At 40.7% G+C, this 13,691-nt stretch overlaps 1 protein-coding gene and 1 long non-coding RNA gene across 2 annotated transcripts; one reads left to right on the plus strand and one right to left on the minus strand.

The window, feature by feature from the left end:
* The first annotated feature begins 1,358 nt into the window (after positions 1-1,358).
* Positions 1,359-6,841, plus strand: LOC310874010. Its single transcript, XR_014570531.1, has 3 exons — positions 1,359-1,497; positions 2,817-3,002; positions 6,264-6,841. It is a non-coding gene; the product is annotated as an uncharacterized lncRNA (long non-coding RNA).
* Positions 2,771-13,473, minus strand: tex47 (testis expressed 47). The gene is made up of 9 exons (XM_083786670.1): positions 13,359-13,473; positions 12,885-12,957; positions 11,362-11,465; positions 11,182-11,246; positions 10,696-10,774; positions 10,427-10,555; positions 10,009-10,156; positions 9,542-9,601; positions 2,771-2,968 (listed from the first exon to the last, which is right to left on the minus strand). The coding sequence occupies exons 1-8, from the start codon at positions 13,446-13,448 to the stop codon at positions 9,564-9,566; spliced, it is 726 nt and encodes a 241-aa protein (XP_083642796.1). The 5' UTR covers positions 13,449-13,473; the 3' UTR covers positions 2,771-2,968; positions 9,542-9,563.
* Between the last annotated feature and the right edge of the window lie 218 nt (positions 13,474-13,691).

Genomic DNA, 13,691 nt, shown 5'->3' on the forward strand with positions numbered 1-13,691 from the left:
TTTTAGATAGCCAAAACCATGTTTCTCCTAGTCAAAACCGCATTTTCACTAGTCATAATTGTAATTTCTTGGATTTTAGATATCCAGAATGCAGTTATGATAGGCCTACTCATGAATGGCAAAAGTTACGTCATTTCTCATAGGAAGAATGATTTTATGGATATCTGAAATGGTAATTTTGAATAGGAAGAATGTCATTTTAGATATCTTAAATGACAGTTGTGGATAGGAGGAATGTCATTGTGGATATCTGAAATGTTAGTTTTCACTAGGAAGAACTGAATTAGAGATAATCTGGAATACATCCAGTCTAGCTATTAAATGTTAAGTCATAAAAAAAAATTCCACTCCCATCAATCTACACAAATCAAATCTATACATACTGTTCATGTCCTCAATACAGCATGAAAGGTGGGTACATTACTGGTCACAAACATTTCACTTGCACAAGTAGTCAATCTTGGGAGTTTCTTGGGCTGTATAGTGTGTGGAGTACAATAGATTTAAACCCTCGAACACAAAACTTTTTGTAATTTTCATAATGTTTCCCTGCCCACATAGGCTACCTGTTTTTTTCTACAGGCAGGTGTTCTGGTGAATTTCACCCATGTTTAGTGATAGTGTGATCCCATCCCATACACCCCACAATGGACTTTTATGTTTCACTGGACCATTCTCACATGTCTCAGGGTGGACCAAAGGAGAAGTTTTCCAGCTTATTTTTTTGTATTTTTTGTAGGAATATTTGAAAAATAATATGCACATTTTTCAAAGATTTTGCCCCCCATGATATCTTTTTGATTGTGAAAAGTCATGATTTAAATATTAAAGGTGTGACAACACATGTTTCTAGTGTTCTAAGGGTTAAAAAGTACTATTTTGACAATTTGACATAGTCTGCAGGCTACTGATCATCCTTGATTATGTGACCCATGGTATTTCAGCTCTTCAAATCACCTCCCAATGAAATATGATATTAGGCCATTTGCACTTTCATTTAAATAATTTAATGTATTCCTATCTAATACATGAAATGTATGTTATATCACAGGCATTCTAGGGCTATAGGACAAATAATGTTCATTAAAGTTGGGCAACGTGTCAAATGTTATTAGTCTTCATTATTTTAATTCGCAAGACATGCTTTTAAACTTGAACCCCGGAAGCATTTTCCTTGGCTCATCGCTAATGCTAATATGAACTCTAGGATGGTGGACACTCTTGTACAGTAGGTGGCGGTATGATCCGCCAATAAACCGAGAGAAGAATCATTAGCATTTCCCTTATCGTTCGGTGTTTAATCTGTTAGTTTACCTACTATCTGCTGATCATAATCATTTAACGTAGCGTGTTTAAAGCGCTATGTAACAATGTCTACAATCAAAGCATTGAAGGCGCTCGTTGCTGAGCGATTAGCCGCAGCTGCAGAAGACATTCTGGGAGCAGTGGAGAGAATAATAACGTTAGCAGAGAAAAGGATGTTGCACAACAATTCAGGTATGTGAACTTGTGAAGGTCGCGATGCGACACGTTGTTGTTTGCTGTCTGTTATTTTTGGCGACTCTTGGAGAGCGACACCGTCGCACTGAAGTATAAATCGTTGCCACTTTGTTCTTGTAAACAAACAACACGTCACGTGACATTATTTGTCACGGACATCCGTCCATGTCATACTATAATATAGTTAGCCCTCCAAGCAGAACCCAATGGTACTGAAGTTTCTGACATTTTTGACGACACAGTCTAGACCATGGGGTCCTGTTCCAGCAGTATCCTGCCACCTGGTACGCGGCCATACATAAAACATAAACACCGTATTTACGGCCTGTCTGCGCTCTTTGACAACATTCTTTCGTGTGAGGGCTTCTGAATATGTGAAGTATAAGTACCTATACATGCCGCTGCGAATATCTCCTGTGGCTCGGAAGCCGCTAAGTATTTTTGTTTGACCGATTTGGTCGCTTTGATTCTTCTCTTCCTTCCTTGTTTATTGACACCTCATTGTACCGCCTATCTGGCTAGCTAGTGGCGCTATAGCTATGACAGAGCAGATCAGAGGCAGGGACGTAGCCGCACAAGCCAACCGCACACCGGGAGGCGGTACAATAAACGGTAAACAAACAAGAAGAAATAAAGCGACCAAATCGGTCAAACAAAGATTAAAAATACTTAACGGCTTCCGCGCCACAGGAGATATTCGTAGGGGTTTGTATAGGTACTTATAGTTCACGAATTCAGAATAACTTAAACTAAAAAAGGCCGTCAAACGCTGCAGATACGATGTTAGTGAGCATATTTATGTCCGCGTTCCAAAATTCCCATACGAAAATATAGTTATGAACAGGGACCCTACAATAAAGTGACATCAACATTTCAGAAAAGCTTTATGGAGGGTTCCGAGAGGGGCTATAATATAGTATGACATGGACGGGTGTCAATTATGGGAGTTGAAATACGATAAAGATACTATAGTGTAAGTGCTACTGTGCTGCTGTCCTGTAAAACCAAGCTTTAGGCCTAATGTAAATGTGTCAACAACACATGGAAGCAAGGAATCCTCCTCCTCTTTGATGAATGAATGTCATTTTTTCTGATGCAGAATGTGCATTTCAGATGTTAATGTGTTGGATCACCAGCAAGGCATAAAACTATTTACACACAATATCTTTTGGAATTGTTAACTTCAGATTCAGATACCTTTATTTGCCATTGTGTAAAACACATAGGAATTTGTTTTGACATTGTTTTGACATTAACAACTGCCTTTTTCAAGGGATTTCATTTGCTGCTCTAATTCTGTATATAATGCACTCCAGAGATGTCGCCTAAGAAGCAGAAGACAGTTGTCTACAAGAGACTAACAATGGTTGCTGAAGAGATATTCAGGATCCTGGAAATGATGTTGGCTGAATGTGAGGCAGATGTGTCTCACTCACAACAGCGAGAGATAAACCACCAACGGAAACTGCTGGATCACAGACAGACACATTTACACAAAGCAGGTCTGTTAATTAATTGGCTCATTGAATAATCATTGATTGATTGATGAATGTATTAACAGATTGGAGAATTACAGTACATCAAGCACAACTCAATACAAAACTGTTAACTGTGGACGATACCATAAAGTATTGCACTTGTTTACAATAGGGCCCACCATGTTCAATTCATCATAACAATTAGAGACATACAAATATATTCTTCTATATAGCTGAAAACAGGAAATCATCATAGAGGAGGTAAAAAGGGGGAAAAAAACAATGAATTGCAGCCGTCATCATTATGAGTGGCTTCATTCATGGCCAAAACAATTAAATTTGATCTGGAGCTGTGCTTCTCAATAGAGGTGCTCCGATCAGGTTTTTCGGGACCAATCCCGATCACCGCTATAGTTCTTCTCACGATCAGTCAATACCAATCCTGTGTGTAAGGGGGAAAATTTGAATATTTCCAAAATTATTATATGTCAAAACCCACGTCAGAACGGTTCCTGTGTGTGTGGGGAGAAGATGCAAAACAATATTTTACTATATTTTACAATATATCTGATTGAATTTTATAATATAAAATATATATAGTATAAATATATATAGTATAAAAGTATTTATATTTAAAGTATATTTATAGTATAAAAGATTGGTTTCTCCAGATCGGGTAAATTGCTGATCATTGATCGAGTGAAAATCGCCCGAACACAGATCGGTGACTGATCGATCGGAGCACCTCTACTCAACCTTTTTTGGGCCACTGCCCCCCTATTCAATATCCATGTCCCTTAGGGACTGATCGTTATTTATCCACCAGGGGGGGGTGGTGCAGATGTGATTTCATTTTTTTATTTTTCCTCATCCCCCCCCAGCCTCCAAATATGTTTTCGGGACCCCCCCCTCAGGGACTGGAAGAATATATATGACCCCCCCAAACACCATAGACTATATTTATTTTATATTCACACCAACAGTATAGCAGCATAAAGTAAACGCTGATCGTTTATTAGGCGGCGCGCGGCGGCCGTCTGGGGTTCATTTGGTTCCATATCCGTCATTACATTATGGTCAACACTCAACACTGATGATATGCCATTGCATTCTTCCAACTAAAGATTTAAATATAGCATATGCAGACCTACAAGCTCACAACAACACGCTGATCACGCGACACAAATTTGTGAGCTTAGATTGGCTATTTTTGAGGTGAGCCTTGTGCGTAAAGTCATTCTATAGCCAAGCTGCCAAGGCAGTGGGCACCCTCGCCTCTGTGCCCAAGCCCAGGATGATGAAAATGAATGAATGCTAAATAAATATGTCACGCAGTCGCATACCATAATACTACAGCGTCATACTCCACAGAGAAAAGCACAATTTGCGCAACACCAACGTTCAACTGCCTGCTCGGCTCATTTAGCCAGCCAGGCACCACCGAATAGTGTAACTCTTTCTTTAATCTATTACAACCACATACGCAGACAAAAGTACATGGCACCGTGGACAAAACACAAGGCTACTGTGACGCACACACCAACAATCCACCATTGCAATGCGAGTGCGCAAAGATGCACATGACAGCTGCATGCTTTTAGACCAGCCCTACCGTCAAACTGCCTAAACTGACCATGGAGAAGTTCACTGGAGATGTGAGTCAATGGCAAAGCTTTTGGAGTCAATTTGAGACAGCAATAGACAAAAACACGAGTCTCAGTAAGTCTGATAAATTCACATATTTAAAGTGAGTATTCTTAAGTGGCAGAGCAGCTATGAAGTCGCGGGATTGGCTTTATCAGACCAGAATTATGACAATGCCATTAAAATGCTAGGCAGGCTGCATGTCACGCATAATTGTAGAACGCAGGGCATTCACTGTGAAGAGTGCGGGCGCAGACACCACAAAACAGTTTGCAACCAAACAGCCAGTCAATATACAGCGCATGATAGACGCGCCGACCACGGCAACGACAGACAGGCTGACCACAGTGTTGCAGATGCAGTTAGTAGTGTAGCAAGCAACTCTGACAATAGTATTACTGCAGACAGCTACCATTAAGGATAGATGCACCAACGCAAAGCCAAGTAGCCAGGTGCCTATTAGATGGGGGTAGCACCCGCAGTTTCATTAAAGAGGATATTTCCAGAGCTGGGTTTCACGAGACACCTCACACCACCGCAACCTCAACAGCGGTGCTGTCAACCTGCTGCTCCTCGCCTTCCTCCTCTCTGACCGACAACACTGGCTCTTGGCTCTTGCTGCTGGCCCGCAATTCAAACATTGCGGTTCATAGCTTGAAACATTTTTCACTTTTTCTACTGGAAATGTTATGAACGCAGAATCAATCTGCAAACTACATCATCGGCCAGGGGAGGGACCTTTGGTGGTAGAACAGATCTACAAGCTAACAACGTGTCACCAAGCAACACGTTGTTAGCTTGTAGATCTGTTCTATTTGCATGCGCAGTTGCGCACACATGGAAGATACCAAGTACACTCGCCACACAGGGTAAACTTTATATAGATAGGAGTAAAACACTATGAAAAACAAAATAATCAAAACCTTTTTTAAATACAAAATTCAGCAAAATAAAGTTGTACAACCCCCCCCCCCCCCCCCCCCAAGCCAAAATAAAAATAAACATATCCCCCCCTCAGGCTCAAAAAATAGTTTAATGACCCCCCCCTTTTTTGCACCATACCAACCATACTAACGATCAGTCCCTTACCACACCCTCCACAGCCAAATAACATTTAATCTAATAAGAGAAGGAAGCGCTGCATGGATCCAAGTGGCTTAATCTACAGGTCCTTTTTTTAGTGGAAGAAATACTAGGCATACAGTATATGAAAGCAAATATTTATCTATTTTATTTAACATCTAATTCAATACCAGATGACTGATTTTATATTACCGGTAATACTAAATAATAATAAGTAGTAGGCTGATAATCATATTCCAACCCAACAGTCCACTTTAAACAAGTAGCTATTATGAATTGGAAAGTCAAACTGTATTTAGGTCTCATTACAAACAGAATAAAAAAAGGTAATGATTTGACACAGTTTTGAGTGTACGGAGGCTACCTTTAATTGTGCATTTAGTTTCCTTTTGACTGCAGAAAGTCAAAAGAAAAATCACCCCCAACTTGGTTAACATCAAAATACTTGTGCAGTGCAGCCAGCTGAGTAAACTAATCCCATTGTAGGTCACTAAGGTGAATACATCAGGTACAGGAATTAATTTGGATGCTGAAATGTTTTTGGTCTCTCTTCTCCAGACAGAGTGGATCCCACAGGGTCTACCTCTGAAAAGGAGGTTACCCCAGAGATGGAGCACCGCGAGGAGACAACATTCCCTAATCAGTATCAGGAAAACACGGATCCCCTACATGTTAAAGAGTTACCTAAGGAGTTACAAAAAGAGCATGAAAGAGAGGTCCTAGTGTTTTCAGAACAACCTGGTAATGATCAGGACCTTTCTTCAAACTGTTCTGAAGTCCTGGGAGAAAACGGGGACAGCGACAAAGAGCAGCATGGGCATCCACAGTCTTTGAAATTAAAGAAAATAAAGAGACAGAAAATAAGCCAGGCCACCGAGTGCTGTGAAATGTGCGGTAGGTCTTTCGGCAAAGGTCTTTTCATGCAGAATTCTCAAAAACATATGAGGCAACATGGCACCAAAATTTCAAGTCAGAATTCAGGTAAAGGCCGTTGCAGAGTTTGCGGGAAGTCTTTCCGGTATAAACGCTCTTTTCTCAAACATGTGCTGAAACATGAGCAGAACACTGACCTCTGCGGGGTCTGTGGGAAACATCTTGAGTCGGGTGAGAGCTTGAGGCTGCACTTGAAAACTCACAATGAGGAAAACAGCTGCAGGGATCCAGCCACTGCAGAAGATCAACAGTCAGATTATCCAAACTGTTCTGAAGCTGAATGTGAGGTTAGTGACAATGATGAGGAATCAGACTGGAAGGGAAGTGAGGAATCTCAGAGTTATGGCGATGACAGTGATGAAGATGGACCAAAGGAACCAGCTCGGTTAGCAAAACTAAAGTCAATGAAGAGAGCACAAATATCCAACAAGGTCAAATCTAAGAACAAGGAAAGCAATGAGTCATCTCTCTTGAAATACAGTTGTAAAGTATGTGAAAAGTCTTTCTGCTATAGAGCCTCTTTTTTGAAGCACGTACAAGAAGAAGAGACGGATGCCAATCTGTGTGGCATTTGTGGGAAACATTTTGTATCTGAAGAGAGTTTGAGACTTCACTTGCAAACCTACATTACAACAAATGATTGTGAAGTTTGTGGAAAACACTTTGAGGGGCATAGACAGCTAGAAATGCACTTAAGGACCCACACAGGGGAAAAGCCCTATATTTGTTCTGTTTGCGGAAAGGCATTCGCTCAAAATGGAAATCTGATGGGACACATGAGAGTACACACAGGGGAGAAACCATATGTTTGCAGCATCTGTGGCCAGGGCTTCAGCTTTAAAGAATACATGATGGCTCATATGAGAATTCACACTGGAGAGAAACCATTTCTTTGCAGTGTATGCGGCAAAGGCTTCAGACAGCGAGGCACTCTGAAAACCCACACAATGATCCATACAGGACAGTCAACTCATAGCTGCAGTGTATGTGGGAAAAAGTTCTACAAAAGCGGAGCTCTGAAAATTCATATGAGGACTCATACGGGAGAGAAGCCATACTTGTGCAATGTTTGTGGCAAGAGATTCAGCGCAAGCGGCTCGTTGACAAAACACATGGGTGTTCATGAAGGGGAAAGAGCTCATGGCTGCAGTGTGTGTGCTAAAACATTTGTACAGAAAGAGCATCTTAAAAGGCACATTCAGATTCACAGGGGCGAAACCTCACAACTAACATGTCTGTAATGGTGGTAAGGGTGAAATATGGTTTTCTTACAAGGTTGTAAAGTCAACATAAGAAACTAGGACTAGCAAATTCCCAACATTACCTCTATATACTCATACTTTAATGCAGTGGTTGAATGTGAAAACTGTATCCTCCCTTCCTGTTTTTAAACTGACAATGTCCTTGTTCACACTTTGCAAAACAGCGATCTTGACATCAGACATTATCAGGTTGATGTAAAGGCCGAAACTAATCTGTTTCGAATGTTGGTTTTCTACAATTCCAATACAATAGAGATTTTATCTTTCAATGTGGATTATATTGTTTGTTACAATTGCATAACTATGACATAACCATCAACTGAAATGTACATCAACGTGACAAATTCTGGGGATCGTGGACAATACAGAGACAGTCCAGGTGGAGCCTGTAATCAAACAGAAAACAGTGGCCATGTATTAGAACTTTCAAGTCAGAAATTATCTGATGGTATCTCCTAACTAAGAGATTACTCTTTGCTGTGAAGCTATAATGTGGCATGTTGTTTAATAGCTTGTAGTTTAGTTCTTTTTGGCAAGCAACACCATTGTGTGATGGAGCATAAACTAAGCTGAAATCAGTCATATTCTAGGTGCATTGGTGGAGGGAGGCCATTCTGCAGAGACTTGGCTTACATTCTGTTTTTAATCAGTAAGTCAGACAGTGCACTGGTTCGGGACCCATATGTGTGTTGCGGACACATTGTTTATAGGTCCCTTTATTTTTTGTTTCCTACATTTAGTTCTTAAATATTATTATTTCAAAACATTAAAAAAAATACTTTCGCCAAAAAAGCACAATATTTCATGCATTAAAAACAAATGGAATGTTCTTCCCTCCCCCCAGTAATTTCATGATGAAATAAAAGGAAAAACCAAAGAAATTCCATAAATTAGAAAACAAATGTTAAAGAGTAGTGAAAATAGCCGATCTGAAAGGGCCTTTCTGTGTGGAGTTTGCATGTTCTCCCCGTGTCCCCTAGGGTAGGTACCCTCACAAAAAACATGCAGTAATCCTGGTCACTAAACTGCCTCCCCCTGGCCAGCCGGGGCGCCTGATGGAGGGGAAAGGAACTGGTTGGAATAACGTGTTCCTGGCTTCCACGCGCTACGTCCAACCAGGGAAACTCCCCCCTGTCAGGTAAAGGAGCAACTTGGACACTCAGGCATGAAGGAAGCATGAGTTCAAGTCCGTTGCTCTCCCCTTGTCCCCCATATATGGGGACTAGGTTGGTGGAGGGTGTGTAGAGCCCAGGATCACAGATTAGATGATTGACACAGGGGTGAAAAATGGGTTACAAAATCGTGGGATAAAAAAATATATATTAGAGAAAATAGCCGATCTACGAAGGGACGAAGTTTCACTACTTTGGGCCCCGAAAAACATCGAATTTCTCTTTTCTGTCACAGGCTAAAAAGTTTGGGAACCACTGCTGTAGTGTACTGTACTGTAAACAATGTTGAGATGCTTGTCAGAGCATGAAACAACCGACATTGTATCATGCAGTGAAACATAGTATAGGTATCATGAGATATAAATTAAAGGTGATACATTTTACTTTCAGATTTCATGCACATGGATTAAAGGATGTATAAAGTATGGATTATTAAGTGATACATGCTGCTGTGCTGACAGATACTTACCTTTAATCGTATAGCCACGCTGTTAAACTGTGTTTGGACAGCCGCTTCCAAACACATGTCCTTGAAGCAATCCAAATAACACAATGTATAGTTCAGTGTAAATTGGAGTAATGTAATTCTCTTTGCCCTTTTTGTGCACTGATATGACTATACAAATGTACTCCGAAAGCTGCTGGCTTTCGGAGTAAATCTTAAATAACATTTATTAAAAATTTATATTTAACCATATCTAAGTAAATGCCTGTAGTATTGTCCAATATGTGGAGTATCAATCAAATGTAATTAACAATAAATGAACAAAAAAATAAATAAATAAATAGCTAATAAATAACCATGTATGTTGAGCAGGTCAATGAAGCCCTACTGATATGCATCATTGTCTTATCTTATTAAGAGCTCTTCTCATGTTGTAACAATAACAGAAAGATTTTGTCTGTAGTGCTTTATATTAACACTCAAAGCCTTACCAGAGTCCATGTGGATGTTGAGTGGTGTGTGGTACATATGCAGGTATTGTTGTGGGCTGAGAGGCTCTGCTCTGGCCAACAGCTGCAACACGTCCTCTTGAGGCACAATCAGTTCTGGGACCTCGTCAAGCACCGACCCTGGAAGAGACTTGGCAATGATTGAAAATAATATATTTTTAATGTTTTGCAACATAGATCTGATTTATTTTCTTTATTTTCCTGGCTATATTAAAGAGTATCTGTGAGGTTTATTATAGCCGTGATGGTAAGAAATGTGCTACAAAAATGAAAGATTACAAAGCGTTTAGAATATGAAAATATTTTTTTATCTTTATTATTTATAATACAGAATATTATGAAGCACAGAAGAGAAGCAAGCTGCTGGAACAATATGGCTCCTATGGGTAAAGAAACACACCTTCTTGGCTATTTCGGGGTGTTTGCCTAGCTTGCAGAGCAAGGAATGAACTGAGCACACCAGACTCTCTGTGCTTTTCTCCTCACCCTCAGAGTCGGCCCCAAGTGTCATAGTCTCCATGTCCAGAACCTTCAATGATCAATCAGTCAGTCAATCAAACTAAATTATTACATGTAATTATGATAAGGATATTATTAATTCATATAAAAGACATTTTAGATGTTTCACAAAAACACGGTAATGGAAGACTAAAAAGATATAAATGACACCTTGTAGCTCCATTGTTGGAACAGTCGGCTTGGGAGGTCGTGTGCCATGAGCAGAATCCTGGGAGCCTCCACCAAGGTACTACAATAGGATGGGGATAGAATTGAATTGAGCACGGCATGCTCAACATCAAAACTTTGGGAAATATTTTTCCATCTTGTGCTTGCACTTTTCAAACAGGTGCAGACTTTAGAAGACGTTGCTTCAAGGAAAATGTGTAATTGAGTGTCACTGTCACACTGACTCGCACTGTGTAGGCCCTACACACATATGCCCTACACTGTAGGGCATATCTGCACTCAGGAAATATTCAGTAGTCATGAATGGCTTCAATGGTCAGTGTTAAAGTTCAAACCACAATTCTGCAGCCAATGTTACCTGTGGTTTCAAGACACCATACAGGTATACATCATCATAAATCATTTTCACTACTCCTGACACCTATTACACGTCAGATAAGTCAGGTCAATACAAGGGCATAGCTTTACCAGTCTGCCTGTTGCTGTTTCTCACTCAGGTTCCGTAGCAGTGAAAGCAGCACATCACTGGAGGACTAAAAGTTAAGAGAATCAAATCAATGAGTTTTAAGGCTGAGATCTCGTATAATGAACTATTAACATTTGTCATAGAAAAATATCTTTAAGTAGGTATATCTGGTCCAAACATACCTCAACGACATGGAGTATACATGATGGGTAAATCAAAAGCAAGCCTGTGATACTGTCTCCTTGGTGTTGCCTCTGCAAGTGAAGGTTCAGCTCCTCATAATGTGCTGCACAGAAATATGCAATCACTCAGTTATCAGTTAAACGGGTAACTTCAGAGTAAATGAGAGGCTTCTCTATTCAGTTCTCATTAGCCTGCTGTCTTTTTTATTTGCTTTTTTCATTTGAATTACGTATTACTTATGCTGCTCCAATATCTGAAGAAGCCAAACAACAATAATGTTCTTGTTAGTAATGTTTAATGTACACAAGATGAAAGCATCCCTATTCTGGGGACGACCATTTGTTGAAAATAGCCGATCTACAAGCTCACAGGGGAGAAATGGAGTAAGCCAAGTATGAATGGTAAATGGTGCATTTATATAGTGCCTTTATCCAAGGCACTTTACAGAGATTGTGCATTAAATTCACCCATTCACACACCGATGCCAGAGGAAACCATGCAAGGCACCAACCTGCACATTGGGAGCAATTAGGGCATGGGTTTTCAACAGGTGGTCCGTGGACCACTGGTGGTCCGTGGAGGTATTGCATGTGGTCCCTGACCATGCATTTAGTAATGTAGGATTTGTTGATTTGTTTTAAATGTTCTTTCCACTAGTTGAGAAACCGTGAACTGAATGACCTGGTGACCTATGATGAGTCCATCCATGTAGTCATTTACTGACAAGTTGGAGTTCAAGAAATTCAACAGAAAAAGAGTTAGAATCTCAAGAAGGGGGAAGTGCACCGGATTGTCTGGTTGAGTCATTATTATTAGGACCAGTGGCGGCCTTATATAATGTTTCAATCGTTTCAATTGAAACGGGCCTCGAGTCTCCAGGGGCCTCCCAAAAAAAAAAATAGTAGTAGTAGTAATAAGTATAGTGTGTTGTTTGGTTGTAATTGTTCCCACTTCCCAGTGTGTGCACTCACTGCACTAGCAGCGCTGACGTTTTTATTTATTTATGATTAATTATTAAAAGTATGACGTCATGAACGGGGCCTCCCGATCCTTAAGGCCGCCCCTGATTAGGACATTTTACCAGTAGTAGTCAACGGTTGAGAAACAGTGGGATGTATACACATGGGATGCATAGCAAGTGTTAACTTACAAAAGCACTAATCTTAGCCCATATCCCCACCCAACACAATAGTGGTCCCCAGGTTGATATAAGTCAGGGTGGTGGTCCCTGGTTCACAATCAGTTGAAAACCCCTGAATTAGGGGGTCAGACACTTCGACACTAACTCTGGGGGAGCCCGGGTTCGAACTGGGAACCTTGCGGTTGCCCATCCGGTCACATTACCCCTGAGCCACTGCTGCCCCATAGCATGTGTGCATGCGTGCGTGCATGCGTGCGTCTGTGTGTGTATGGATGTGTTATCATCAAAGAATCATATTTTATAGTCCCTTCAACAATGTCCTGGATTATTACATGGGATTTATTATGGTGTCACACTCAATTGCAGTGGCGACCTGCTGACCTCCCAATTCTGTCCTTGTAGTGATTTGCTGCGGGAGGTCTGCCACGACTATCAGTCGATGTAACAGGAATTTCTGCAAAGACAGAGAGAGAATGGTTACGAGAGGCCCTGTCAAGTGGGAGGACAGGAATTAAGTATGAAGAATAACAGTGCATGTTGGTTAAATCACCATGTTCTGTGGTACACACACACACACACACACACACACACACACACACACACACACACACACACACTGATTACCGGTATATTAACATGATTACAGTCCTATAATATTACACCTAACACCACTTATACTATTTGTCAAAATGCCAGTAACTGTCTGTTTGGATTATTTTCTGATTGATATATAGGTATTACTCGAGTCTCAGAATAAGGTTTGTCACACAGAGATGCAACAAATTATGAAAATAAATGAGTATAACACAACATTTGAACTTGCTGCTGTTTGCTTTGCTTGAAAATCATACAAACCGGCTCTTCCTCTGCATACAATAGCTTCCTCTGTGCCATAAGCTGGTGAAATAAGCTAGTCCCAGGTTCCTTCTCTCTGCTTTTCTCCATTTCCCCGACTCTTTCTCCCTCTTTGAGCGAGTGATTATAGGAACAGCATTGTCCGACAGCCCTCCCTCACTAGACTTGTGTTTACCTCTTTCATAAAAGCTTATATCCTGGATACCTGCCATTGTTTCCCCATGGTGCTATAAAACCAAGCCTCCCACTCTGTGCTGCAGATAAACAACAGGACACAGTTGTCCCCAGACAGACTTGGATAGGTGATGTTGGTAGGTGGGCGGAGGAAGAACA

The sequence above is a fragment of the Protomyctophum parallelum genome (assembly GCF_964188405.1).
Source record: "Protomyctophum parallelum genome assembly, chromosome: 17".
Lineage (NCBI taxonomy): Eukaryota > Metazoa > Chordata > Actinopteri > Myctophiformes > Myctophidae > Protomyctophum > Protomyctophum parallelum.

Coding starts and splice junctions, on each gene's coding strand:
- tex47 (XM_083786670.1), bottom strand. CDS start 13,448: ATGGAGAAAAGCAGAGAGAAGGAACCTGGGACTAGCTTATTTCACCAG. Junction 11,466..12,884: donor TACAAGGACAGAATTGGGAG/GTCAGCAGGTCG, acceptor ATTTCTGTGCAG/CACATTATGAGGAGCTGAAC. Junction 10,775..11,181: donor AAACAGCAACAGGCAGACTG/GTAAAGCTATGC, acceptor ATCCTATTGTAG/TACCTTGGTGGAGGCTCCCA.